At 49.7% G+C, this 25107-nt stretch overlaps 1 protein-coding gene across 1 annotated transcript in view; it reads right to left on the bottom strand.

Moving 5' to 3' along the window:
* PTPRS (protein tyrosine phosphatase receptor type S) overlaps window positions 1–25107 on the bottom strand; it is a 164578-nt gene that overhangs the window by 5243 nt on the left and 134228 nt on the right. Inside the window, 17 exon segments of the mRNA XM_050910677.1 lie at window positions 127–305; window positions 776–1061; window positions 3072–3226; window positions 3356–3475; window positions 4056–4231; window positions 7016–7139; window positions 9890–9987; window positions 14200–14247; window positions 16604–16716; window positions 18506–18517; window positions 19595–19752; window positions 21523–21738; window positions 21968–22061; window positions 22482–22735; window positions 23198–23295; window positions 23965–24132; window positions 24135–24554. Coding sequence (XP_050766634.1) covers window positions 127–305; window positions 776–1061; window positions 3072–3226; window positions 3356–3475; window positions 4056–4231; window positions 7016–7139; window positions 9890–9987; window positions 14200–14247; window positions 16604–16716; window positions 18506–18517; window positions 19595–19752; window positions 21523–21738; window positions 21968–22061; window positions 22482–22735; window positions 23198–23295; window positions 23965–24132; window positions 24135–24554 — 2719 coding nt within the window.

Genomic DNA, 25107 nt, shown 5'->3' with positions numbered 1-25107 from the left:
TAGGTGACGGGACAGAACAACAGACTATCCATGTTAAGACCTAGTCCAGCCCTTAGTACTTCGGCATCCTCAGACATACGCACAGAAAACTCCCTGACGGCGGCAGGGCAGCAAGGTGCCGTTTACCTGTAGCCATCAATAAAGCTGGCATTGATGTAGTCTGACCCTTCCACTCCTCTGATGGGCTGAAGGCAGACCCGCGTGGTCTCGTATGGCATGATGTTGACAAGGCGATTCTTGAATTTGTTGCATGGGAGGTTGGCGCTGATGAACCTGGAGGTGTGGGCTTTGGAGTTGGCGAGTCGCTGAAGGCAAAAGCAGAGTCACAACCATTTGTTCAGCTTTTTTTTTTTTGCTTGAGCCCTATGCCATCCCACTTAACTTGCCCTCCATGTTCCACCACGTTGTTCTGCCTGGTGTGCCCTCCTTTTTTTTTTTTTGGGGGTGGGGACAGAGTCTGACACCCTTCTCTAAGCAAAACTTTCAGAGAGAAAAAAAAAAAAAAGTTTAAAAACCCAATCTAAGGAGGAAGCAAATTCAATCTCAATTTGAAATGACCAGACAAGCCTCCTGCAGCGACAGGTAGGTCTCCTCTGGGAACTGCAGTAGCATAAGTCAGAAAAGTAATTACTTCTCTAACATGGAACCAAAAAGTTCCCATCAGCCTTATAAAGGCTCCCTGTCTGCTATGCGTGAGTGCCAGCAGAACAAAGCTCCTGAGGAATACAGAGCCTTCCCCAGTGACTGCTGTCCCCGTTCAAGCATCTACCATTACCTTGAACTCCAGCTCCATGCCTGTCACGTGCTCTCCGACTTCAATCTGTGCCAGTTTCTGGATGTAGGTGTAGAGATTCCTAGCTGGGACCTCCGTGTTGCCGCAAGCAACAGCCTCAAGCAAGGCATCGTGTATAAAGCTGTACTGGTCTTCTGTCTGTACCATGTAGTTGCGCTGTGACCTCATGAGAGTGACGTGCCCATAAATGTCCACTGTCTTCTCATGTTTTATCCTCTCTAGCATGGCGTCGATCACAATGAAGCAGCCGGTCCGTCCAACGCCGGCACTGGAAAGAAAAGGGAAAAAATGAAGCGATGGACTATTCTACCACTGAGGAAAGATATGCCAGAAGGCCACCCACGAGTGAGGATCTTTCCACTGCCACGAACAGCAGTAAACACAGGGTAGAAACAGATGCACAAGGCAGAGCACGAACAACAAATGCACTCAGTGACTGGGAAGGAACCACGGCCTTGCGAACACAGCTTTTGATGGACTGAGGCAACGGAAATCTTGGCAAACCAGCCAAATGTGTGGGTCCAGCCGTTTCATGAATTTTATTGTATTAAAGGAACTTGCCTAATGGAACCGGTGCTGCCCACTCACCTCAGTGTGTTGCTCTTGACATAGTTTAAAAACACAGTGTTGGAGGGTTTGGACAGTTGTACAGCATGCCGTGGAGGACAGCGGTGACGCCAAAGTCACGGCTGCTCCGAGTCACTCTAGTGCATGAGCACAGTGCTGCACTGGGGCCGGTAAAGCCTGCACTGGAGCCGAAAAAGCTGTTTCTCTGAACCCCACCTGGGCCAGAGCTGCCACATCAGCAGGGAGAGGCTGCTGGATCAGAGCCAGCGGATGGAAAGGTCCCCTCACCTTCTGTGCCGGTCTGTATGCAGAGGTACTCAGGCTTAGCCCCAAAGAGTTTGCAACGTGCAGAGGTTTGCTTTGTTCAGCTCAGTTTAGCAAAAACTTCCCAAACCAAGTTTGGTCTTACGTCACCTGAGGACAGGATGGAAGATGAAAAGTTGCCTCTGGTGACGTGCCTATTGATACTGATCTGCCCCGTTTCTCCTGCCTCTTCATCTGTGACATCCCCAGGACGGGAGCTCTCTGGGCAGAGACACGATTATGACAATTCTAGGTAGGGGGCTCTAGGCTTGAACTAAAGGCTGGAACGATCTAAGGGCTTAAAAAGCATGTTTGATCACTCAGATCTTTCAGCAGCTGAGAAACTACTGATGTTGTAATGAGTAACATGCGTCACCTCTTCCCCTAAATGTTTTTGTGCATCAAGGTAACATCGAACTTGTGTGTAATGGCATTTGTGAATCAGCAGGGCTCTGTGGGTCTATGCATTTGCTGCTGCTAATAAAGGTTTCCTTTTACTATTCCAGTGCAGTCCCTTTTTTCATAAAGCCCCCTTGATCTCTGTTAATTAGACTGCCTAACACCCGAACCAAGCAGGTGAGTGGAGCTTTGGCAAGAATTTAGCAGCTGATCTGGGAGCCAGTTCCTGCACGTTGTGAGCTGACAGCTCTCTCTATTCATTTTCTGAGAGGTGCACGATAATTGCCATCTGCAAGGTTAGTGATAAGTTGCCCACTTACAAAGACTGTTTAAATGGCATCCTCTAGGAGAGGCAGGATTAGCTTCCCCCAGCAGCCTGTAAAATTCAGATGTCTCTCCTCAGTGCCGAGTAACCTGCAGGCTCCTCCACACCCTCCTGAGGAACACCGGGATTTATCTAAGTTGAAGCTGCAAGCGTTCCTTGTTGGGTTGTAAATTGAATTAGGGAACGCTACCTGCCCATAGGGGCCTTCAGTTTGTCATTATCAGAATGGCTGCAGCACTCAAACCGCCCCCCCCCCCCTTCAATCACTGTCGGCTCTCCCTTTGACAGCCGAGGCAGCTCTGCCTCCCAAACACCTGATGCAGCAACACCAAGCAGCTTCCTAGGTCGCACTCAATCTTCCTCCTTTCCCACTGTGACAAGAAACAACCCCTACACACAGAACCAGACACCCGTACAGCACGGGGCACTTCCCGTTGCTAACAAGATCTGAGTGGTTTGGTGCAAACTAAACCACTCATCGTCTCAGGAAGTTCTGCGCTCAATGAAAACCCCAAGTATCCTCCTCAGATGCTGTCTGGGAATCCACTTTACAGGACAGGTCTCGCCTGCTGGGTACTCGCTAGGAGACTGTACACGTCTCCTAGGTGCAAATCAACATCCTTCTGAACTTCTGCCTCCCTTGCAGACAGCCCCACGCAAGAGTTAGGTGAAGGAAATCGGTACCTGCAGTGCACCACAATGGGACCAGCATCAGGGGGGTTGCAGGTTTTCACCCGTCTCAGAAAAGCCAGGAATGGGGTGGGGTACTCAGGTACGCCGTGGTCAGGCCACGCTGTGAACTGGAACTGGCGCACCTCCCGCTTCTCACTGGAGCCATTCTGCAAAGACAAAAGAGCACCGAGAGTAACGTGAGGTACCAGCACACCGCCATACCCTGCCGGTGCTGTGTACGGAGAGCGCGCTGTAGCCCATCTCCGGGGAAAAACCAGGAGCGGGAGAAAGCTTACCTTATGAAGGGAGAATGTTCGAACACAGAATGTGGCCAATTCAATGGTATCGAGTAACGTCACTTGAATCATTCCGTAGGTGTCTGTACCTCGGCCCGGCCAGTACTGGTCACACTTTATCTGGAAGACAGGAGACATTGCTCAATGCTGGAACAAACCCTGCGCTGCAGGGGAAGTTCATTCCAGAACTGCCCTGATGTTGTTACAGGTGAAGCTGGCCAGGTCGCAAAGGGGAGGGAAGGTGCAAGAAACGTCTTTCCAGAGCACCACAACAGGGACAGACCCAGCGTGAAAAGCTCCTACTGACTAAGCACAGGCTTTGATGCACCACATCAATCATGTAGACAATAGACTGGAATGATCCTGAAGATTAGAGTGAATGTACTGGGGCTTGTTAAACAAGAGAACTGAATGTGAAACTTGCCACATGATTAACTCCGAGACAGACCTACAAAGCATGCAATGGGATTGAGTGTCCTCTTCTCTTGGAGTCGCAAAGGAGGCTGCAGCTTTCCAGGGTGAATGGTTTGGTTTTTTAAAAGCAATGAATCACTGAACTTTCAGGGTGCTGGCAAAGCAGGCAGAAATCCTCCACTGACATAAATGTGGGCTGCAGATCAAAGGGATTTGCTGTTCCCCAACCCTACCCTCCAATCCCCCAGGATTATGACTAACCAGTCATCCCTCTCATGCATCTTACCCGTGATTTCTCCTCCAGCTTAGTCATCATAACAATAGTAGCTGAACGCTGCTCCCACACCATCCTCCAAAAGTCTCCAAAGGTCTCTGGCAGAGGCCCCTGCGTGGCAATGTAGGCATTCTGCTTCCGGTAGCCATCAATGTAGTTGGCGTTAATATAATCACTGCCCACAATTCCTGCAGGAGATCAGCAAAAGCAAGTTAGTGAAATTGCACAGGACTTCATATAGTTGGAAGCATGAGGAGATCTTTGCAGGAATGTTGTTACAGATAATTCCCCTGCAAAAACACCAGAGCCTTCATGGCTTGGTGCGTTAGAATCACAGCTCTTTGCAAGTTTTTCCTAGCTGAAGCTCCTGTCTTGAAGGTCTGCATTGCAGGGAAGCAAATAACTTCTTGCAAAAGATATTAAAGAGACCAAATATCAAGCCTTGAAACCATGGTCTTCTTACTGGTGTTGCTAATAGGAGCAAAAGTCCTGGCCTAGGGCTCTTGCTTCACTGGTCTCATAGGACAAAACCAAGTCCTTGTCCCGGAATGCCCAGAGTCTGGGCAGCAAATGCACCTGGTCGATGCACTGCGCAGTCCGTAGCCTAATCCCAGGCAGTAAGCTACAGCTGGACAAAGTAAGGAATAAAACCAGGCTTGATTCAGCCAGTAAAGGCTTTGAAATTACAGGCTTTGACTTGCTTTAAATTGTCCGCTGTCATTTTTAGGAGCGGGTTTTTTTTTCTATTTGCATGAGTTACATGCTATTGAGTTACAGCTGCTTGCCTGTGTCCTTGCTTGAGGGGTTTGATATGAGCAGCAGGAGGTACTGCCAGAGTGAAGAGGGTGATTGGGACATGGCAGGAGAAAACTGCTCTGAAGTTAAAATGGACACTGGCAAGCACCGATGTTCAGGTTCAGCTTTAGAGAGCCTCTGAGACTGGCACGGAGGATCTGCACTGTTTGGCAATTTGGCCCATTCCTAATTACAGCAGAGCGGCTGGCAAGGTTGGCAGGTTTCTGCTAACCTATGATTAACTCGGTACAGAACGCTTAACTCCTGTCTCGAGGGGGAGCCAAGGGTGGGGAGCAGCACCAATATGGAATTGGGTTGCTAGTCCTCATCCCGCTGTAGCAATAGACACTGCTGCTTCTGTTGGCGAGGTGCAATCCACGCTGAATTGCCTGCCAGTCCTCAAGGGTACTTGGTAATTTCAGCTGCTGGTAGAAATGCCTTTTGATTAAATTTCTGGAGGGTTCCCTGCCCCCATTCCTTCCCAATCTGAAGTTTCAGGAGGGAAGGCGGCTGTGCAGCAGCAGGAGGAACGTGATCAAGGCTGAGCTTCTGGAATTAATCTCCTCTCCAGCCCCCTCGGGTCCACTCTGTAATTTAAAATGGTGGCCATGAGCTCCTGCAATGTTTTGCTGTGTGACAGGCCCAGTTACAGAGAAGTCACGGAATTAAAGCCACTACTTCTTCCTGACCAAGCAGACAGTGACAATCTGCAGCCTTGACAAATCCAGATTTAAAACAAAGAGAAAGCAACAACTAATTCCTCCAACTCCTTTCATCTTCCAGCCCTCACCATAAAATACAGCCTGGTAGGAAGGAACACACCAGCCGAGACATGTCAGAACCCCTCAGATGCTTGCAAATTAAACCTCAGCCTGTCATACTTGCACCATCGGTCCCTCACGATGCCACCTGGACAGAGTTAGGCCTGCTGCCTGCATCCAGCCCTGTGCTTCTCTTTTCCTGAGAGCAGAGACCAGCCCACAGCGTCCTTCATTTCTACACTTGTGCTCTTCTCTTTTCCCTCGAATGACAAGGCAACTTTTTAAAGACTTTGCTTTCCTTGGCTCATACAATATTAATCTCAGAAGAAAAACAAGCCAGAACACAGTCATCTTCACAATGAGAAATGTTTAAAATCCTCTAATGGCAGACAAGACCAATCCAGATTTGTGCAGCTTTTTGGCAAATCACCATGACCTGTTGTTACCTTAGGAACAGCTCTTCCACTTCCCTGCGTCCCCCAGAGTTACCTCGGCAGAGGGACACTATTCTAGCAATTCCCTTATCACGAAGGCTTCTGAATTAACCTTTACATTCACCAGGGGGTTATTAGGACATCCCATATCCCCTCTGCTCAGATGATCAGCTCTTGGCAATGCAAGACTGGCCTTAAATGCTTTATCTGTACAGCACAGCCACACACAACCTGAGACGACGAAACTTCAGTATTATCTCGGCAGCAGCAACCAAAGCAGGTGCCCTGTTAAACTCCATCTCCTCTCCACCAAAAGCCCCTCTTATCCTAGTGTGCACCAGAGCACCTCTGTCAAGAGCCACCAGTTGTGAAATTTAATGTAAATTTTCTGACTGTTCCATCACTCACATAAGAAGCTCAGGAAACAATTTATGACCTACCAGGCTAACACTAACCCCTTCTTATTCTTAGCCTTTTAGGGGCCAGGACGGCAGCAGGAGCTGCCTATCAAGTAATCTTTATGTCTGTACAACTCAGCAGCCACATCTTTGCTATGTTGCTGACACTCACATTTGTACAATTAGCCCTGTGCTTACTTCTCATTCATCTGCTGTACAGATACACTCCACATCCATTGCCACCCACTGCCCTGTTCCTGCTCTCTCTAAAGCACTATGTGATCTGAATTCTTCCTGTTAGTCAGAAACGTATCGAGCAGGGATCTCCAAGTAAAGGGAAGACAGTTTCTTGATAAACCAGCCCTTGAAATGAGAGATTGCAGCTCCAGGGAATATGTCAGTCACCAGAATTTAACAAATGCCTGGTTTACAGAGGTATCTCCTGCTTGCTAAACTCCCAGGGAGATGCTAAGAGAAGAATATAAATAGAGGGTAACAGGGAAGGGAGAAGAGCATGTGCAATACATTTCCCTGCAGCAACTTCAGCCTAGCACTAACACGTAGGAGTAGAGGTGCTACAGTACCTTCAATGGGCAGCAGGATGACACGCGAGTGGTCGTAGGCAATCACGTTCGCATAACGGTTTTTGGGCTTGTTCACTTCGAGGTTGGAGTGCTCCCAGGTGAACTGCTGGCCAGGGTCAATGGACTGGAGGAATCGGGAACGAAAATGGAAGAGTCAGAGAGGAGAAAAGCAGCAAATCAAGCTCTGAATACCTTGTTCCGCGTGGGACAGATCATGGCTCTGAAGATCTAGCCGTTTGCTTCCTTCAAGAACCGATCTTTGCTGTGGAAAAGCCCCAGCCCGGTGGCACAGCGTGCTCACGTCCCATCTTCCCTGGCCCCAAGCGCATCCAGAGTGATACCTGAGATAATTCCCCCTCTGGCATGATGCAGTGCAACCCGGTGGCAAAAGCATCAGTGCAATTTCAGGTGGCAATACAGAGGCCTTGGATCGTACTTCTGCCGAGGCTGCACTGGGTTAGTTACAGCCCTGCGTTACTGACACTGATAAACGGCCGGCAATTGGGAGAGAACAACAGGAACAATCACATCAGGATGTATTTATGAAATGATGAAGAGGCTAAATCTGTGCATGGTTAAACTAAACAACGATTAAGAGGGCATAAATATACCAGTGTCTTGGTGAGTACTAATACCTGGGGAAGAAGCTATTTAAGCTAGGACAAGGTTTATAACCATGTGTGCAAGCGGGATATGAAACATTAGGGAAAAAACTTGCTGTCATGGGCAGCAGAAAGGGACCGGGCTGCTCTATATAGAGCAGAGACAGTGGAGACAGCATTACTTGGGACCACAAAGACTCAGTGCTGAAGGTCTCCCAGGGGCGAAGGGGGGAGAAAGCACCACGGGAGTCTGGCAGGGGCAGCCAGCTGCCTGCTCAGCAGGGCGGGAGGAGTGCATCTCCCCGGGCACAGAAGGGGTGAGGACCCGGGCCCTAAGAAACTGAATCAACATGGCTTTTTCCTAGAAGGGATGAAGGAGTAAACAATGAAATACACTGGAGAGAAAAATCCTCTCTGCCTGTCCTAGTGATTTATGCCAGGTTTGGTGGCTGTTTTTTTTTTTTTTCCTAAAGTCCAGCTGTCCCAGATATGGAAATTAGGTTAATTACGTTTACCTCTAAATCCTCAGCCAGAGAATTAAATAAAACAAGGGCTTAATTCCTTCATCATTTTGCAGAGCCCCAGGGGTTTGCCTCAATTGGAGCCTTGGCAGGAGCATGCTGAGTTGTGTTTCCCGCTGTTCGCTCTCCCTCTCGCTGCCTGTGCAGCTCCTGGCCGGTGGGGACAGGGTCCCACACACGCCTGCCTGGATTCGTCCCTTTGAGCTCGCAGAGGTCAGCCCTTGCCAGGCACCCGCTCCCGCTGCCCTCCCCTGCCTGCGCCGACCCCAGAGCTCCCCGGGGAACAGCTCAGCTCCAGTGGTCGTGGCAATGCTGGTACAAAACTACCCGACACCAACGTCCTCTTGCACTCTCGCTGCGGAGCATTTCTAACTAATGGGTATTTATACTGTTGTAATGTGTCTGTTTGCTCTCTATCCCTCTAATCTCGCCTTGCATTCATTTCATTAGCGATGTTTGTTTAGCTCTGGCTCTCCCACTAGAGGAGGTTGTGCTGGAACGAAGCCAGGGCACTTGGGATATTGCATTATGCAAATCAGTCTTTGAAATCTGGATAGAGCATATTAACAGCCTGCTGCTCCCCCCGCGCCCCAACGTGGGGTGAAAGACCCCGGCAGAGCAAATGCACCTTCTCCAACACGCAAACCTTCCCCCCCTCTGTGGGTGAGGAGCTGCGAGTACGGAGCTGCTTCACGCATGCCAATGTTTGCAAGCCAGACCGGGGAGAAAGCATCCCAGAACCAGTCCTTTGTTCAGAAAATATCCCCTCGCTCTCTGCCTGCAAACAGAACTAGGCAGTCTAGACTAGTTATTAGTCTAAAAATATCAGGGCATTTTATGTCTTTGAACAACAAAAAAACCTTCAGTCATACGTTCAATCTGCAATGAAAGCAACCTGCATACCAATGGCCCCGGCAGCACCGGGCATTCGCACTGGGATTTAACCAGTGCTGATGCAGCCACAATACCGCGAGCGGACACGAGCCGGTCTGTGCAAGCACACAGCCCTTCCTCGTCTGGTGACAAGGATGCCATGCTATATAGCGGCAGTGGTAACGTGGGGGCTATGATGCTCTTCACCTTCCCCCCCTCAGTTTGCCTTGGGACTGGCCTGACCCATCAGCCCCGGCAAGGCGGGAATTTCACAGTCCGGGGTAGTCATTTGAAATGCAAGTCCAGCAGCCACAGCTCTGCTTGGCTGGTCGCCTGCAGGAGCCCATTTGAGTACAAACATTAGCAGGAAGGAGAAAAAAGGGGACAAAACCCCCAGGCAAGACAAGAAAGGCACAAATCATCCTGTCTTCTCAGCTTTAGCTCCGTGGCTGCTGATCCTGTCGGCTGTGGAGGACTTACTATTCATTTCGTCTAACTTCAGCTATCTAAAACTGCGCTTGGTCCTCTCCATGTTCAGCAGCAAGACACAGGCACCCCCAAGGACAACTCCCCATCCCATCTGTCTGGCAGTCGTCTTCCAGAAATGCATTCCCCTTCCTGAAGGGAGCTCAGACCCTGCCCAAGTTGCCCACTCTTTGGACAGAAGCGGCTCATGGACCAAGCCTCTTTTTTATGATCTGGAACTGAACCTAGCAAAGCACTGAGCAAATACTTAATTTTCAATACATAAATAGCTTTCTTATTTCAACTAACCAGATCCTTAAAATGAAGCTATGTTTATTTGGATGAGGGCCTGTCTGAATTTCCTAATTCCCTGGCTCTGCAAACCCATGCACAGCACTCACTCTTGCTCATACCTCATACTCTTGGGACAATTTCAGGTTATCATTAGCTTTGAGATGCTCTGTGTGTTCAGCCAGCTCGGAAACGGGGATTGGTGGGTGGCTGAGCATACCTAAAAGACAAGACAGCAGGAAAAGAATCTCATTTAATAATAACTAAAATTCACAACCGTCACATATTTTATAAGAAAGAAGAAACAAGAAAAGAAAAAAAATTACAATGTAAGATCTGCAATGAAAGTAGGGAGGTTAGAAGAGAAGAATTCAGGGCTCGAAATTGTGTCCTTGGAAGTAAAAAATAAAAATCAAGGAAATAAAAACAACGAGTAAAATGAGAGTGTTCCCATGATGGCCCCATTTTCAATGTGTAAATCAGAGCAAAACAAAAAGGAAAATCCGAAGAGCAGATGCGTGTTAGCGATTCCAATAGTGGACTTAAAATGAGCAAACGCTGCCAGAGGAACCTACGCAGCAAATGTTACAGCACCCGCAATGATCATAAACAAACTGCAACACAAAAAAAGGGAAGGGGCAGGGATCCAGCCAACCATGGTGATGTGGGGCAGGGGAAGGGAATGCAGATGGGGGGAAGCAGGGGAGGCTTTTCAGGAATTGTCCTTTGCACAACATTGGCTCTGTAAGCTTCTTGGTGAGCTCATGGATGCAGCGGTCTAACCTTCACCGCTCCAAGAGCGCAACCAGGTATGGAAATGTCAAGCACTGGCTCCTCTTCATGCTCTTGCCTGGTGGATGATGTTCCTTCTACAGCACAGCCCGCAGACGGCCAGCGCTGCTCTGTCCTCGTCCTCCCTTTTCCACCTACGGGGCAGGCTTTACCAACCCCCTCGCAGTCTCTGCTGGGGAGGTCATTACCTTCGGTGATGGAGAGGCAAAAAATCCTCCTGCCCCTTCTCAGGCTGGAGGATGGGAAACAATCTGCTGGGGAGACCGATGCCTCGTGACCCTGGTTTACCTGCTGCCCTTGCAATTCTCACCAACACTTAGTTGTACTTGTATTGAGGCAGACAGAACTGCCCGGGAACAGACTTGGTCTTCTCCGAGATGTGCTGGTAGTGGGAGGGCCACGCTGCACCAGACTGGTCAGACTGAAGGCACGTCTCAGCCACGAAGGGGGCTGAGCAGGGAAGGCAGACTCGGTTTTCAGTCTGAAGTGTGATTTGCACATCCCGCTCCAAGAGGGGCAGCTGGAGCTCTGGAAAGAGCAGGGATCCTTCCTGTCCTATCACCTCAAATAGCTACGCTACAAATCGAGGTGGAAAAGCGCTCCGTGCTTTGCTCATCTGCATCGGATCATGTTTTTCCAAAGGCTTCCCATGCTGTCTGCCAGCCGACCCCGCTACGAATGACAGCGGACAGGCAAGGACAGCAGCATGCTGAGAAGCCCTGGGCAGTGCCCCCAATGAGAAGGACAGGAGTGGAGAAGAGATGGAAGCCAGGGAGAATTTCGAGCCCCGTGGGTGTTGGTGTGTGACAAAGCAGCGGCGGTGGCAGCAGCATGGTCAGATACTCTGAAAACTCAGCACAGAGATGGCAAAGCAAGCATGACATCCTCAGTTTTACAGTGACTTCTGGAGAGATGCTGCCTCCCCCAGGCCTGGGGACAGGACGAGTCTGCCACAGAGTGGGGATTGGAGCCACCACTCAAACGGGTTTCTCCTAAGCTAACCAGACATCTATTTTCAGCACAAGGAAGTCTGGCTGAAAATAGAAAGGGGGGGGATAGACCAAAAACACTCACAAAAATAACCCCGACATATTGTGGAGCCTGCGCTGGCTCCATTCTACTCTGCTGAGGATCAGGGCAGAAAGCCTCTCCCAGCTCATGGAGGAGAAGCTCCTAGTTAATCTTTTGTTGTCCTGTAGCCCGCTGCACCTGGAAAAGGATTTCTCCTTTGCTTCCCACCTTGGACTGGAAGGTGGCTGCCGTCCACCCCATTACCACAGCAATGGATGCAGATTAGGGGCATTCGGAGGAACTGGTCCTCTCTCTGCCTGCGTGGGACGGGAAGGCCACACTGGCTGAGATGCCAGAGATCAGAGACCAAACCAAGTTCATATTATAAACACTCTTCTCAGTGTCTGTCCTTCTGCTTCTGAAAGCAAGGGCTGAAGAGGGTAGCAAACATACCTTGAGCTGTAGCATTAGGGCAAAGCCAAACCCTACTCAGAACAACTTCTGGCAACTCAATAAACCATCTCCAGATCTCTGCGGGTCACCCCCTCACTGACTTCTTCCCCCCTGGGCTCGGAGGCAGCCGGGCAGCTCTCGGCCCAGCTGCCACCACCTGACTCCGCTGCAAAAAGCTAGAGATTATTTGCTGAAGCGTGCCAAGAAACACAGTGTTGTAAATGAAATCCCAAATGATGAAGACATAGGTTAAACGGAAAAAAAAACAAATCAGAAAACCTAGTAATAACGAGCAAGCAAGAAAAAAACCCCCAGATTCTCTTTGGCTTAGAAGTCATGGAGCAATATGTGTCATTCCTTCTGAGCAAGTGGGCTGCATGGGAAAGGCCCACTGTGCCAAACTGGAATGAGAAGTCACATTCCCCTTGAAGGCATTTCACAAGTTTCCTTCATAAAAGCTCCAATAAAAATCCTCAGTGTGACTGGCTCCTGAAAACCAGCTCTGTCTCTTTGCTGGGGAACATCCTGCCCCCACCTCCAACCCGCTGTAAACAGACACTGGCTGAGAGCACATGGGAACTTGCCTTGTTTTGCTGCTGTTAAAGACAGAAATCTCCTTGTCGGATCGATTTCTAGGGCTCTTTATAATAAAAGAAGACCGGAAACCTCTGCAGCGATAAACACTTTCCTGGTCAAAATGCCAAGTGCATTGGGGTTCCCATTAAGATCCAGGAGGAGTTTGATATTAAATGAGCCAGGAGTGGTACTTCTCACTGGTACCAGCCAGCACTGCTGCGTCAGCTGCAGCAGCTTCTTTTATCTGCTTTAATTCAGTAACTTATTTAGACACGAAGGGAAATGGCTCGCAGGTTCCTCTGTTCGTCGGCCTCCCGGCTACCTGTGGGGCTGCCACCCAGGGAGACCTCCCGCAGCGGCGAGGGTGGCAGAGGGAGCACTGCCGTGGGCTGAGGTTCAGCCAGGGATCAGTGTGGCTCGAAAAAAACCACACAAACCCCCTCTGTTACAACTAGGGGGTTGAGGGGAGGTGGCACGTGGACTGGGGCAGTATTGACAGGAGTATTCAATACCAAAGAGACCAATATTTGGATTAAACTCTTCAGAAAAATGTCCCAGCCCTCGCATCTCTGAGCACAAGCAGCATCTGTGATTCTTCACATTTGTCAGCTCAAACCTCACATCTACTTCCCTGCCCAGCATAAAAAAAAAAAAAAAAATCAAACCCAAAACCCATCCAGCAAAGCTGGGATCTTGGCTTCTAATGGGGATGAAGTCTTTTAGAACCAGTCTCATCTAACATTTCAATCACTTGAATCTCTCTAATCTTATCACAAAAGACTTGATTCTCTGTGCACCAGCCAACTCGCCAGAAACGTCACCCTAACATCTGTTACATGGGCCAGAGCCCATTTATCCTTGCAAAATCACCACGGCTGGATGGCACTCTGCATGAAACCCAAGGGGTGTGGAGGACCATGGAGAGGCCGCCGGTCTTTGTGCTCCTGGAACAAGTTGATGCCAAGGAACAGACACCTGCCACAGATGGGAAACGTCCCTTTTCCTCGTCTGACATGAAAAGGTGCCTGCGCGGCTCTTGCCAAAGAGAGGGGATTGTCAGCTGCAGCTCCGGTTTTCTCTTTCCCTACCTTACGAAGCAATGAACACAAAAACACAGGCACGCACACATACAACGCTCACACACTGGTGCACAAAAGATTGCTTTCTGCCCGTGAATAAGTACAAGGGACATTTAGCCAAGCTTCAGAAATGAAACATCTGTGACAATGGGGAGAAAAGGAAGGCCTTGAAACCCAGGTCTTTCTCCTGGGACAGCAAAAGAGACACAGAAGGACGGACAGTGTCCCACGCTGCTACCAGGGGCTCTATTCTGCTGCTGCTGCTGCTGCTGCTGCTACTACCCTTGTCTTGCAAAAGGCCTGTTATTTGATACTGTAAAACTGGAAGCGCAGTTCAGACAAACAGATGGCACAGAAAAGGGATGAGATGGGCAAACACCGCAGGAATACAGAGAATTGGGGGGAAAAAAAAATAGTAACAGGAACGAAACAGAATTGGAAAGGAAAGCGACAGAAGAGAATAAAATAATAATGGGGGGAAAAAATGAAACCAACAGGAACAAAAACACACAGGAACTAACTTTCAAAGTCAAACTCAGGGTCACTGAGAGGGCTGCTGAGACCAGAATCTGCAGAAAACAGTAAAAAATAAATAAATAAAATATACACTTTTTTTAAAATTTCATGCTAATAAAAAAACAAAAAACAACATAAATCTGAAGAGGAAAAGAAAGTTATTTTTTGTGCTGATTAGGCTAGGACAGGATAGCCAAGATGTGCTATGCTTTCCCCTGTCCGAGCTGCATGGATGCTCACACACACTCCCATTCCCACATCCCCCCTCTGTTATGCTGCTGGGAACGTGATTGCTGGACCTTGGGTCACCTGGCCAGAGAAAAGCCTACAGGCCCTCTTCTAAATCACAATATATTTAATTCAAATGGCTTTAATTCAGACAGCACCTACAGAGTCTTCCCCTGCAAACTGCACCACAATCTCTCCATCATCACCAACACACTCCAAGCTCTGATTTTCCATCCATTTCCATTTTCACCCAACTGTTTGCAAAATTCTGTGGGAGGCAGGTGACCAACTCTCCCAAATCCTTTAAAACCTTTTACTGCTTTACAAACTATATAGCAGAATAAACTAGCTAGACAAACTCTTTGGCTAGATAAACTTACAAAGAAAAGGCGGCAGCATCTTTCTAAAGCTAGACCGGACAAAGCCAGGCAGTCTTTTGAGATGTGCAGACCTTTGCCTAGCAGAGCCTTAATGGCAGGTTTGTATGTCTTAGGTCCCTTTTACAAGCCTCTTAGACCAAGAATTCAGAGGTACAGCATGACCAAAACAGCAGGGTCAACAGAAGACAGACTCACTCATCTATTGATCATGTTAACGGAAGCTCGGAAGTGCCCTTAGCTGACTCTGCTATCCTGTGGGGACAGGGAGAAATACCCAGTAAGGGAAACACATGAAACAGCACTTCCAGCTGCTTCTTAGCACCCAGGCTAAGCTGGATGGCCACAACCTTTTAGCTTTACTTTTATCTCAGCATAGGTTTCACATGGGGGAGTGCAGCTCTTTCTCTTGGGTCTCACACCACCATCTGCACCCAGAAGTCAACTTGAACACTCCCAAAGGGAGCTCCTCTTTGCACCCAGTATATAACACTGAGCCCAGACAAATGCAAACTGCTGCTGAGCTGCAGCTGGGGACACTCAAAAGATCTCAGACACCTTCAGACTCTCCTGCAAGAGCACCACTAGGTAAGAGCTGATTTAGGGACCTAACTGCTGCTGAACTGCTCTGCATTCAGTCCCTGCATGCTGGATTGAACACACTTCCATCCCTCAGCTGAGACTCAATCGTTCCTAAGCTTGGGCCGATACCAATGGGTTGTTCCCAACTCTTTTTGCTATGAAACCCTCAGCTCAGTGCTGCCTTTGTGGTTCCCTAAAGATCCCTGCCCTCTGGGTACCTACTGACTTGCCAACCTCACCCTAAGAAAACTCAGACAACGCTAAGGACAGGACTGGGATGGGAAGGGGTAACAGGAGCTGCAGAAACATTACTAACAAGCACAAAACAGCAAAAAAATACAAACAAACTGAAAACAACAGCCAGACCCCAAAAAGCACAATAAATTCCCTTCCAAATCCTCAAGCACTAGGAACTCAGAGGCAGACGCGTGTACCAGTGCGCAGGCACTGTTCAGCATCGCCAAGTGTCCGTCTGCATGAGGACATGCCCGTGCCGGGCCGTGTCTGTGGTGGCTTGCGGAGGTGCCATGCAGGCAGCTTAGACACGCATGCACATGGGGACACGTGTACAGAAAGGAGGGTGCATCAAGCCTCTCTGCCCAGGAGTTAAGTGCAGTTACACGCTAGCTCAGCGGCTGTTTGCAGTGATGGCATCTGCACTAGGCGAGGAGACGCTGCCTCGTCTGCACGAAGCACCCAGCTGCCCTTCTCTCTCCGCACAACCCACAGGGCAGGCCTGGCTCCTAACAGGAGCGTTTTGGCATGTATGCAGAAAGCACCAGTTGCAGATGTAGCTAGAGCACTGCGTGCTGGACAGCCTGCCACACTTCATCTCCACCGCCCCTGGGGATCTCCCAGTGCGAGGCACGGTGCTGCGCGGCAGCATTGGTCTGGCAAGCTTGGCACGGCCACGGCACTTGCAGCTGCGTACTTAGCCCAGAATGCACCAATTTAGCTGGGTATCCAGGAAAGCCCTTGTTCCTGCCTTGCTAGCGCTGGGTAGAGCCTGTGCAAGGTCCTTGAGGTTTCCCAGCAAAGGTTTCTTTCAGCAGTCTTGTTTAGCATAGACAAGGCTTGAGGTTCCTTGGCTGCATCCTAGGTTAGCACTGGGTCTCAAAGGCAGCACTGCAGCAGCCTTCACGCAGGCAGGAAGGGGCTCAGGGAAGGGCAGTTGCTCCACTCCTGCCTTCCCAGTGAGAAAGGCTGGTTAGCAGCCGGTTACCTGGAGTCTGGAAGTTGATGCGCCTCATTTCCACAGGGTCCTTAGGGTGGTGAGGGGTGATTTCAGCGTTGTTCAGGAGGCATTTTGTCCGTGGCTCTGAATCTTTCCGTTTGCTTTTAAAAAAAAAAAAAAAAAAAAAAAAGAAACGAAAAAACAAAAAGACAAAGCAGCTTAGCTTATGGGCCTTCTACTCTTTTCAGCTACTCAGGCCATGTTCAGACCTGAAGTACAGCTCCCACCGAAATCAGGGTCAGATGCAGCCAAGGATGTAAGTTACATAAAATGCATCAGAAAAGGGATGAGGTTTGGAAGGTTTTGTCCGTGCTATATTTGATGGGTTTACAACAGCCTAGCAGCCCCTCAGCAGCTTTCCGACAAGTCTGGAAGTTCCCCCTTCTCACAGCAGAAGTACAGATAGGCAGCACGGAGCAGCTGAGGTGCTGCGAACTCACACCTCAGCCTCCCTGCACAGACAAGCCTCCCCTGAACTCTGCAGAGCTCTGCAAACAGAAACCTTCCAATTCTGGCCAAGCCATTTTCAGCCTGAAAGAACCAGAGCCAACATAATCATTTGGAAAAGTACAGAATCTCCTGGCCATGACCTTGGACATAAAGTACTGATATTGCTCTGTTGGCTTGTTTAGGAGCTCTCAGTGCCTTGCTGCAGACAGAGAAGTCAGAGCAGTGGTTTTCAACCTTTTTTGATCTGCAGAACCCGAAAAATCCGGGTTCAAAAAACAGTGGAGACACATCCTCTCCCATCACAGCTGTGCCTGCTGAGATCTGTCTCACCTCCTTGCCAGAAGCTGAAGCCCGCTCCAACCTGCCAGCTGAGCTGCACGTGTAAGTGCTTCCTAATATATTTTGCTCAAAATGGGCTAGGTTAGCTGAGGCAGTTGAAAAGTCTTTGCTGACCTGGCTCGTTCTCCTTGAAAAGAATTTGGAAGCAAAGCCCAGTGCTGATCTGAAGATGTGATAACCTCTGGCAAGGGAACAATGACAAGCTGGTGGGAGCAGAACTTCTCCAGCGGGCAGAGAACGTGTACCCACACCCTGAGGCTTGCAAATACTGTCCCAGCCCTTCTAGCAAGATGGCTGTAGAGCTCCTCGCCTCTCCTGCTTGGGTTGCGCAGAAGCCTCCAATAATACGCCTGCAGCAATAATGGCAATTACTTAGGCAGAGAGGAGGCTATTCAGTACATTTTTAGCTGTCTCTTAATGACATTAATAGCTAGAAGTGGCACGAGCCCTGCCAGCACTGTATGGGGCAGCATTTTGGAATTACACCACTTTGCAGTTCAGGAGTAGTTTATTTTTGCCACAGTTCTGAAACTGCTGTTAATAGTTCATCGGCTAAACCCATCAGTTACTTCCAATGAAAGCTCTCCTAGCCTTGGAAATGGTCTGAAATAAGTCTCATTTTTGCAGTCATAAACAAACTCTGTTAGAAGTCCCTGGCTGATGGGGCAAGAACAGCTTTTGCAACGGGGCGAGGACAGCTCAGCTGGTGAGATTCTGCTTCCAGTATGCCAGTGGCTCAGGGACAGCCTGTATGGAGCAGTCAGACATGGAGAAAACCCGCTTTCACCTCTGACTGCAACACAAATGGGTGTTTCTCTGCTCCATTAACCTAACATTTTATGAGCCGTTTACTGTCACTGCTGCTCAGCTTGAGAAAGGGCCATTATATTTAGGAATGGACAAGCAGGAGAAAGCTGGGCTTCCTTTGCTTTTTCTACCCTGATTCAAACATGGTCCCGTGCTAGTCTGACACAGGGTTTCTGTTAGGACAGATCTAACGGTAGGAACTGTACCAACAAAGCCCCATCACCACAGACAGTAAACACTGCCTAACACACAGCAAGAAAGAACCTAAGTAAATGGCAAATCTGGTGCTCTTACCTGTCTGGCTTGCTGTCCAGGAAAGCAGTAAGTGGAGAGAAGACAAGACAAATGTTCAGGTTAGAAAGGACTTGCAGAGGAAAGGGGAAGCATTTGCTCAGCTCTAGCCCTGGTAACACAGGTGGAAGGTGGGACCAGTAAAGATTACCCATTTACATCAGTGCTAATGAACACCAACACGGACCACCTGAATCCCTGGCCCCAGAGCACTGGTGTGTCCCTGGCCCCAGAGCACTGGTGTGTCCAGCAGCTTCACACACGCTGGGATGCAAAAGACACACCCGTGTGCACAAGCAAACACACCTGTGCAGACGAGAGATGGAGCAGGGTTAAGAGAGCTCCCTCCATCCTGGGTACTAGATGTCCCAGCTAAGGACACGCCTGCACTGGCCATAGCTGCCATCCTGCCCCTTTTCTTGATCTGTTTTGATCAGCATCTGCTTCCTCTCCTGTCCTCTTTCACTGCACAGTATGGCCTGTGTGTGCTCAAGGGGCCCCCGTTCCCATGCACGCACCATGAGCTGCTCAGAAAGCCAAAGAAAAGGGAGAGATTTCCAGGGATTGTTCCCTCCTCTCTCCTGCAGACTCACATTACACCCCTACTGCTGCTGCTCATCTCCCAACTCCAGCTGAAAACCATTTTGGGAACAATGGAGGTCTCTGCTGATCCACAGCACAAAGGTGCTTTCTCTGCATCACCCCCACTATGCACACACACACACAGAGAACACAGGAAGGTGAGCCCGAGGCTGTGGCTGTGAGCAGCTCTTCTGGAGGAGACAGGCAGGAGAGCTGACAAACTCATTGCACACATGCCACAACAGACTGTCTACAGACAAGCACAGCTTTACTGAGAGCGCCATGGGGTAAACTCTGAAGCAGCAAGTCCCTGCAACCCACTGGTAATCTCTCCTGTGCCAGTCAGACCCTTCCATTTCAGCATTTGTGCCTCAGGGCTCCTCTCTCTGGTGCTGGTGGAAGGATTTGCCCTCAGCTGACAACTCTAGGACCAAGGAGGAAATTCCCTTTAGGGGCTAGAGCTGGGGACATTCAGAATGGTCACAGACCTGGGCAAGAAGCGTCTCTTACTTTTTGTAGAGTAGAATGGCAATGACAATGCAGATGATGAACACCACGGCCAGGACGGGCCCGATGACCCAGATCAGCCCTTCCTCTCCATCAATGATAGGCTGTGGATCAGGGTTGTCCAGCTGGATGGGGTCAGAGAACGGACTAGCAGCAAAAGTCTGGAAGACATGAAGGATTGTGGAACACAGTTCAGAGATGGAATGGGGACTGAAAACAATGGGCAAGCATATAGTATTCCACAAGAGAAATTGCTAGAGAGGATGTGAGCTCTCTGCAGCACAAACGAAGTAATAACAGAGAAAATGCCCTCTTCAACCTATAGAAAAAACTCCTGTCTGTGAGCATCCATATGACAGGTATCTTTCTCCTCCAGTGCTCCACGCAAGACAGACCACTGAAAGATCACATTCACATGAAGTTGTAGACTGCCTTGTGCCTATGGCTCACCTAATCTTGTAGCCAGGAAGGCGCTTTTAGAAAACCAGCTGACTATGCCTCTGTTCCACCACATCCCTGAGCCCTCTCTACTGCCACAAGCACACAAACACTTTTTCCAAGCACTCATGTAGCCATCTGGATTTTGACAGTCAGATGGGATTACAGAGAAAGAGGGAAGGGATTAAAACAAGAATTAATGCTTAGAAACAGTCTGGTCTGGTGACAAAAAAAAAGCAACCCTTACAATTAAATATAAATTAATAAAATGCAATATGTCTCCTCTGCTACCTCTGCAGTGAGCTGGGCTCTTGAGGAGAATCAGAGGCGGATTCAAACCCGTCAGGGTCCTAGCTAATGGGCATTGCTTGCTTGTTCTCATGAGTGCTACAATCTCCCCACCCCAGGAAGGATGCATGCCCATCTTACACAGAAACTAAAATGCACAGAGAACTGGCATGGCCTGGCTTGAGTGAAAAGCCTGGGACAACAAGAACAGGAGACCTGGGCTCTGGGTCCTTGAACGCTATCAGCTCTCAGCAAGACTGCAATACGGCTACATACGTGGGAGCTGCTGTGAATCCAGGCCGTTGTGAGCAAGTATGCAGTACCTTGTTCTAAAGCAGAAATTACCACAAGCTGCAGTAATCCGATTGAGAAACCCATTCAGAAGCGTGTCAGCCTAATCCTTTAATATCAAATACACAACTAAATATTTATTTGGGAAAAAACCTCTGAAAACTCTTAATTTCAAATAGCTCCCTGCTACAACTCCATAGGGGGATTTAAAAACAACAAAGTATTAGACTGCTTCCTATTGTGCATGAGGGAGGAGGCAGGTAAATATTAAAACAGTTGTTTTCATAAAGCCAAACACAGCACCAATGAAATCAGCAGAGGTGCTGAAGTGGTAGAGAGCACATGTAGTTTTCCATAGAACGCTCCCCTGTCTGCTTGGCGGGGAACTTAGCACTGACCAGGGTGGGTGACATGCTACTCTCAAAGCAGGATGTCTAGGGTCATTGCTCTAAGGAACAAAAAGACAGCCTTTACAAGAAATTACTGTTTGTAAAGGGGTTTGACCTAGGGATCTCTGAACTCGAGTGTAGTCCTGAGTGGATAGTTCAGTGCTCCCCATTCTGGACTCAAATCTGGAGCCACAAGTGTAGCAAGTCCTGCCCATGAAGACTGGCAAAATGCACAAAAGCTTGTGTCATCAGCATGTCTGCTTGGAAGAGCACATTTGCTGCATGCAGACGCAAGCACAAACAGCTCCAATAGCCACATGCAAAAGTTCCACAGCTGGACTGGAAGGTCTTTACAAAGAAAAAAACCTCAAGCTCTGGCATCTGGTGGGAGAGAGTTATGGCGAATGCCAGGAGGGCACCAGGGCTGCTGGCAGCTCACAGGGAGCAGCTGCTGTCTCTGGTCGCTAATGGGGACAGAGGGGCACAAGCACCTGAAGAGGGCAAAGGAAAGCAGGCAGCACTTACAGCTTCGGGTTCCTGGAGCACTGCCAGGATGAAGATGACATATTTCTGCCCTGGCTCCAGGGCTCTGTTCTCAAAGTTGTCGTAGTGCTTCATGTCCCCCAAGATGAAGTGGGAGGGGAGGGAGCGAAAACGAGCAGCAATGTAGGGCTTGGGGAATTCCAGTTGTCGGGAGTGACGCAGACTTCGGCGTCGGAGCCTGGCAATGTCCTGAACGAGCTGGAGGAAGCAAAGGAATGCTCTGAGCCCTATTGCCTTCAGCACCATCAAGGGAGCAGGAAGGAAGGAGAGCCAAACCGTCCCACTCAGGCTGGCCACACCTTAGCTACTCAGAACGTGGAGCACAGATACCCCAAAACCACCCTTCCCAGGCTCTCGGGTCACCATCCCATCCATTACAGCTGTTTGCTCTCTCCCCACAGCTGGCTTCAGTTTCACCCGTGCTTACCTCCTCCAGGTCCATCTCCTCAGGGCTGCCCAAGGGGTTGAGGAACTGTCCTCCTCGGGACTTCCTTAAAGGCACCACCACAATGTAGTAAGCCCTAAGAGTTGGGAATAATCAGAATAAATAGAAGGAATTAATCTCCTTCTACAAGCCACAGAAGAGACTGCACACACCAATGTGGAAGGCGAGGTTTGACCAAACAACCCCACTGGCCCAACCCAGCAAACGCCTTATTTTTAATTTAGCACAGTTGTTATTGCTGTTCCTGGAACGAGCCCGTATTCAGTGGCAACCCTGTATGACATGTCTCCTTATTTACTGCCTTCGCACTTCTTTGGCATCCTCTGTTAGCTCTGGGAAGCGGCTCCAAAAGACAACAGTCAGGCAAGGCTGAAAATGCAGGGAACACACCCCCTGCCACTGCCCTTGCAGGTTTGTGCTGTGGATTCCAGCCATCAGGGCTGACCCCCACAACATAAACTGAGCACCCCACATCTGCAGTTTAACAGAAACCTACTGGACAGGCACAGAGCTCTTCACATCTGGGAGAATCACCACCACGTTGCCATCAGCATCAGGTTTGTGGGTCACCTCTGGCTTCTTTGATAACATGTCAGCAGCGGTCCAGGCAGCGACGTTCTGCTGCAAGCCACCCATGCTATTGCCACGGTTCATGAGAACGAAGTTGTAAAAGGTGCGGGGCTTCAGGTTGGTGATGAGTTTCTTGGTAGTGCGGCCGTCCACATCGACATTCAGCCCGTTGTACTGGATCTATGGGAGGCGAAGAGGCAGCAAAGTTGCAGAGAACACGGGGCACTCAGCCCTGCCATGCTCCACCCAGCTCCGCCAGAGCTGGAGCCAACACAGGAATAGGAGCCATCTGAGTAGGAAGCTGTCTATATCCTGTGCCCACTGCACAAGAGGGTCCCCAAGCATAAGGCAGATGCAGGACAAAGCCTTGAGACTTCTCTGGGAAGACAAATTTTTATCCGGAAATGGAAAAATTGTGGTAACTTGCCTAGGGAGGCAATGATTTGGTAACAGAGGTGGGAATGCAACCCAACAGCCCTGATTTTCAGCCCACCTCCTTGATCTAATGATTAACCATTATCTGCCCATATCTGAGGCAGGAATCCAGAATTCCTGCCTCTTACAACCTCTTATTCAAACCAACAGACAAGACTCCCAGGAAACTGGGAAGAAACACAGTTCTGACTCCTCCATTCCACTTGCCTTGTATGGGGTGGGAGAGTTGTAATTCTCAGGAAACTCCCAGCTCAAAAGGACAGATGTCTTTGTCACCATCTTCACCTTGAAGTTTTTGGGTAAAACTGCTGAGAGAAAAGTGAGGAGGAAGGGGAGAAAGGAGAAGAAAAGGCAGCAGAGGGAAGGAAGAGCAAGAAAGAGAAGGAAAAGAACGTCAGGCACTGGCAAAAGGTTCCGCCAGTCTGGGTCTGGCTGCCGCTGCAGGAATGGAAGGGCTTGTTCCCTCCTCCACACTTTTGAGTTTTGCCAAGGTCCATCTCCCAGCACTCCCTGTCCCTATGCCTAACCCCAGGGAGGGGTGAGGGAGGGTGCGTGCCTTTGCCCACACACTTATGGGTCTGGGTGGCTGCTGCAGGAACAAGATGCTGGCTTTCTGAGCATGCTCAGGTGAGGAAACCCATCCCAGGTCACGTTTTGAGTTTTTTTGATTTTTCTGTTTTCTTTTGGCTGTTTGCAAAAGCTGAAGAAAATGCTCTTCCCACCTGTATAGCGACTGGCCCCCCACTTCAGGTGCCAGTGAAAGAAGGGTGTCCGGACTTAACTTAGAAGAAAGTGGTAAAAGGGACTTACCTGGCACAAGGCAGAGAGGAGCTGAGGGACTGAGTGTGAAACCACAGTGCTTTGCATTTACTCACGAGCCTGGCTGAGCCTGGCTTGACCTCTCCAGCTCTCTGCCTCCCGGTACCAGCCCCGGTTACAAGGAGAGAGAGGGAGGAGAAACCGGTAAGTCCTACCTTGATCCAGCTGGAACGTCCGATACTGGACGGTCGGGCTGTATGGCCCGGGGCCTTTACTGGTGTGAGCACGGATTTTAACGTCATAGGCGGTGTTGGGTTTGAGGCCGTTGAGGGTGTACGAGTTCTCTGGGGAGGGGGGCAGGTCTTTTTCCAGCGGGTTGCCGGAGAACCGGCTTCCCGGTAGGCCACGGTGTATTTGATGATGGCTCCGTTCCTCTCGGCCAGCACAGGGGGGAGCCAGCCAAACTGGACCGACATGGAAGTGATGTTGCTCGCCTCGAGGATTTGGGGGTAACCCTTGGGGATGTCTTCAGGGGTGGTGAGTTCCTGCACAGCTTCCTCCCCAAAGCCAGCCCGGCTTTTCACGGCCAGCTTGAAAACATACGTGGCGCCCTTGTGGATGCTGGGAGCGGTGTACTTATCCTCCAGGGCCGTGAACTCCAAGGTAGCCAGGGGGTCGACATCCTTGCGGCCAAACTGGAGCCGATAGCCCATCACCTGGCCTTCCGCATCCAACGGAGGCTCCCATTTCACCAGAAGAGTGTTCTCCTCTGTCTGGTGCACAGACAGGATGGGCTTCCCTGGGACTGGGAGAGAAGAGAGACACCTTCAGTCAAACGTGGGACAGGGTGGCTGGTGAGGAGATGCAGAGACTCTTAAGCTGCAGCAACAGGTTCCTCAAATCAGTGGCAAGGTTTCAGCTCGACTCTGTGCACTTTAGCGTATCCCATTGTAAACCAAGCTGCTGCTACCCACTCGTGGTACAGGTGGATGGTCTCTTACCAAGTTTAGGAAATGAGGTGCACTGCCAACATGTGAGCTGTGAGGTACCGACCCATTTCTGGATTTATTTTCTTCCCTTTCCTCAGGATGGAAAGGTGTGCACAGCTCCTCCCCTATCACTGGACCACATACCCTCCCACAGCTGGGAAGAACAAATTCAGGAGTCCTGACTCCCAGCCTCCTGTCCTAACCACCTGAGCAGATTGCTTCCCAGGGCGGGGAAGAACGAACGCCGGAGTCCCCCAAACTCCCATCCTCTCTCTCTCTCCATTACACAGCACAACTCATGCAGAAAGAGACTGGAACAGATTGGCTCAGGCTGGGAAGTCCAGAGCAGCTGAGGGTGAAGTAATGAAG

This window comes from Gymnogyps californianus, chromosome 24 (assembly GCF_018139145.2).
Source record: "Gymnogyps californianus isolate 813 chromosome 24, ASM1813914v2, whole genome shotgun sequence".
Taxonomy (NCBI): domain Eukaryota; kingdom Metazoa; phylum Chordata; class Aves; order Accipitriformes; family Cathartidae; genus Gymnogyps; species Gymnogyps californianus.
Note: the sequence above shows the minus strand (reverse complement) of the source record. Positions and strands in the feature narration are given on the sequence as shown.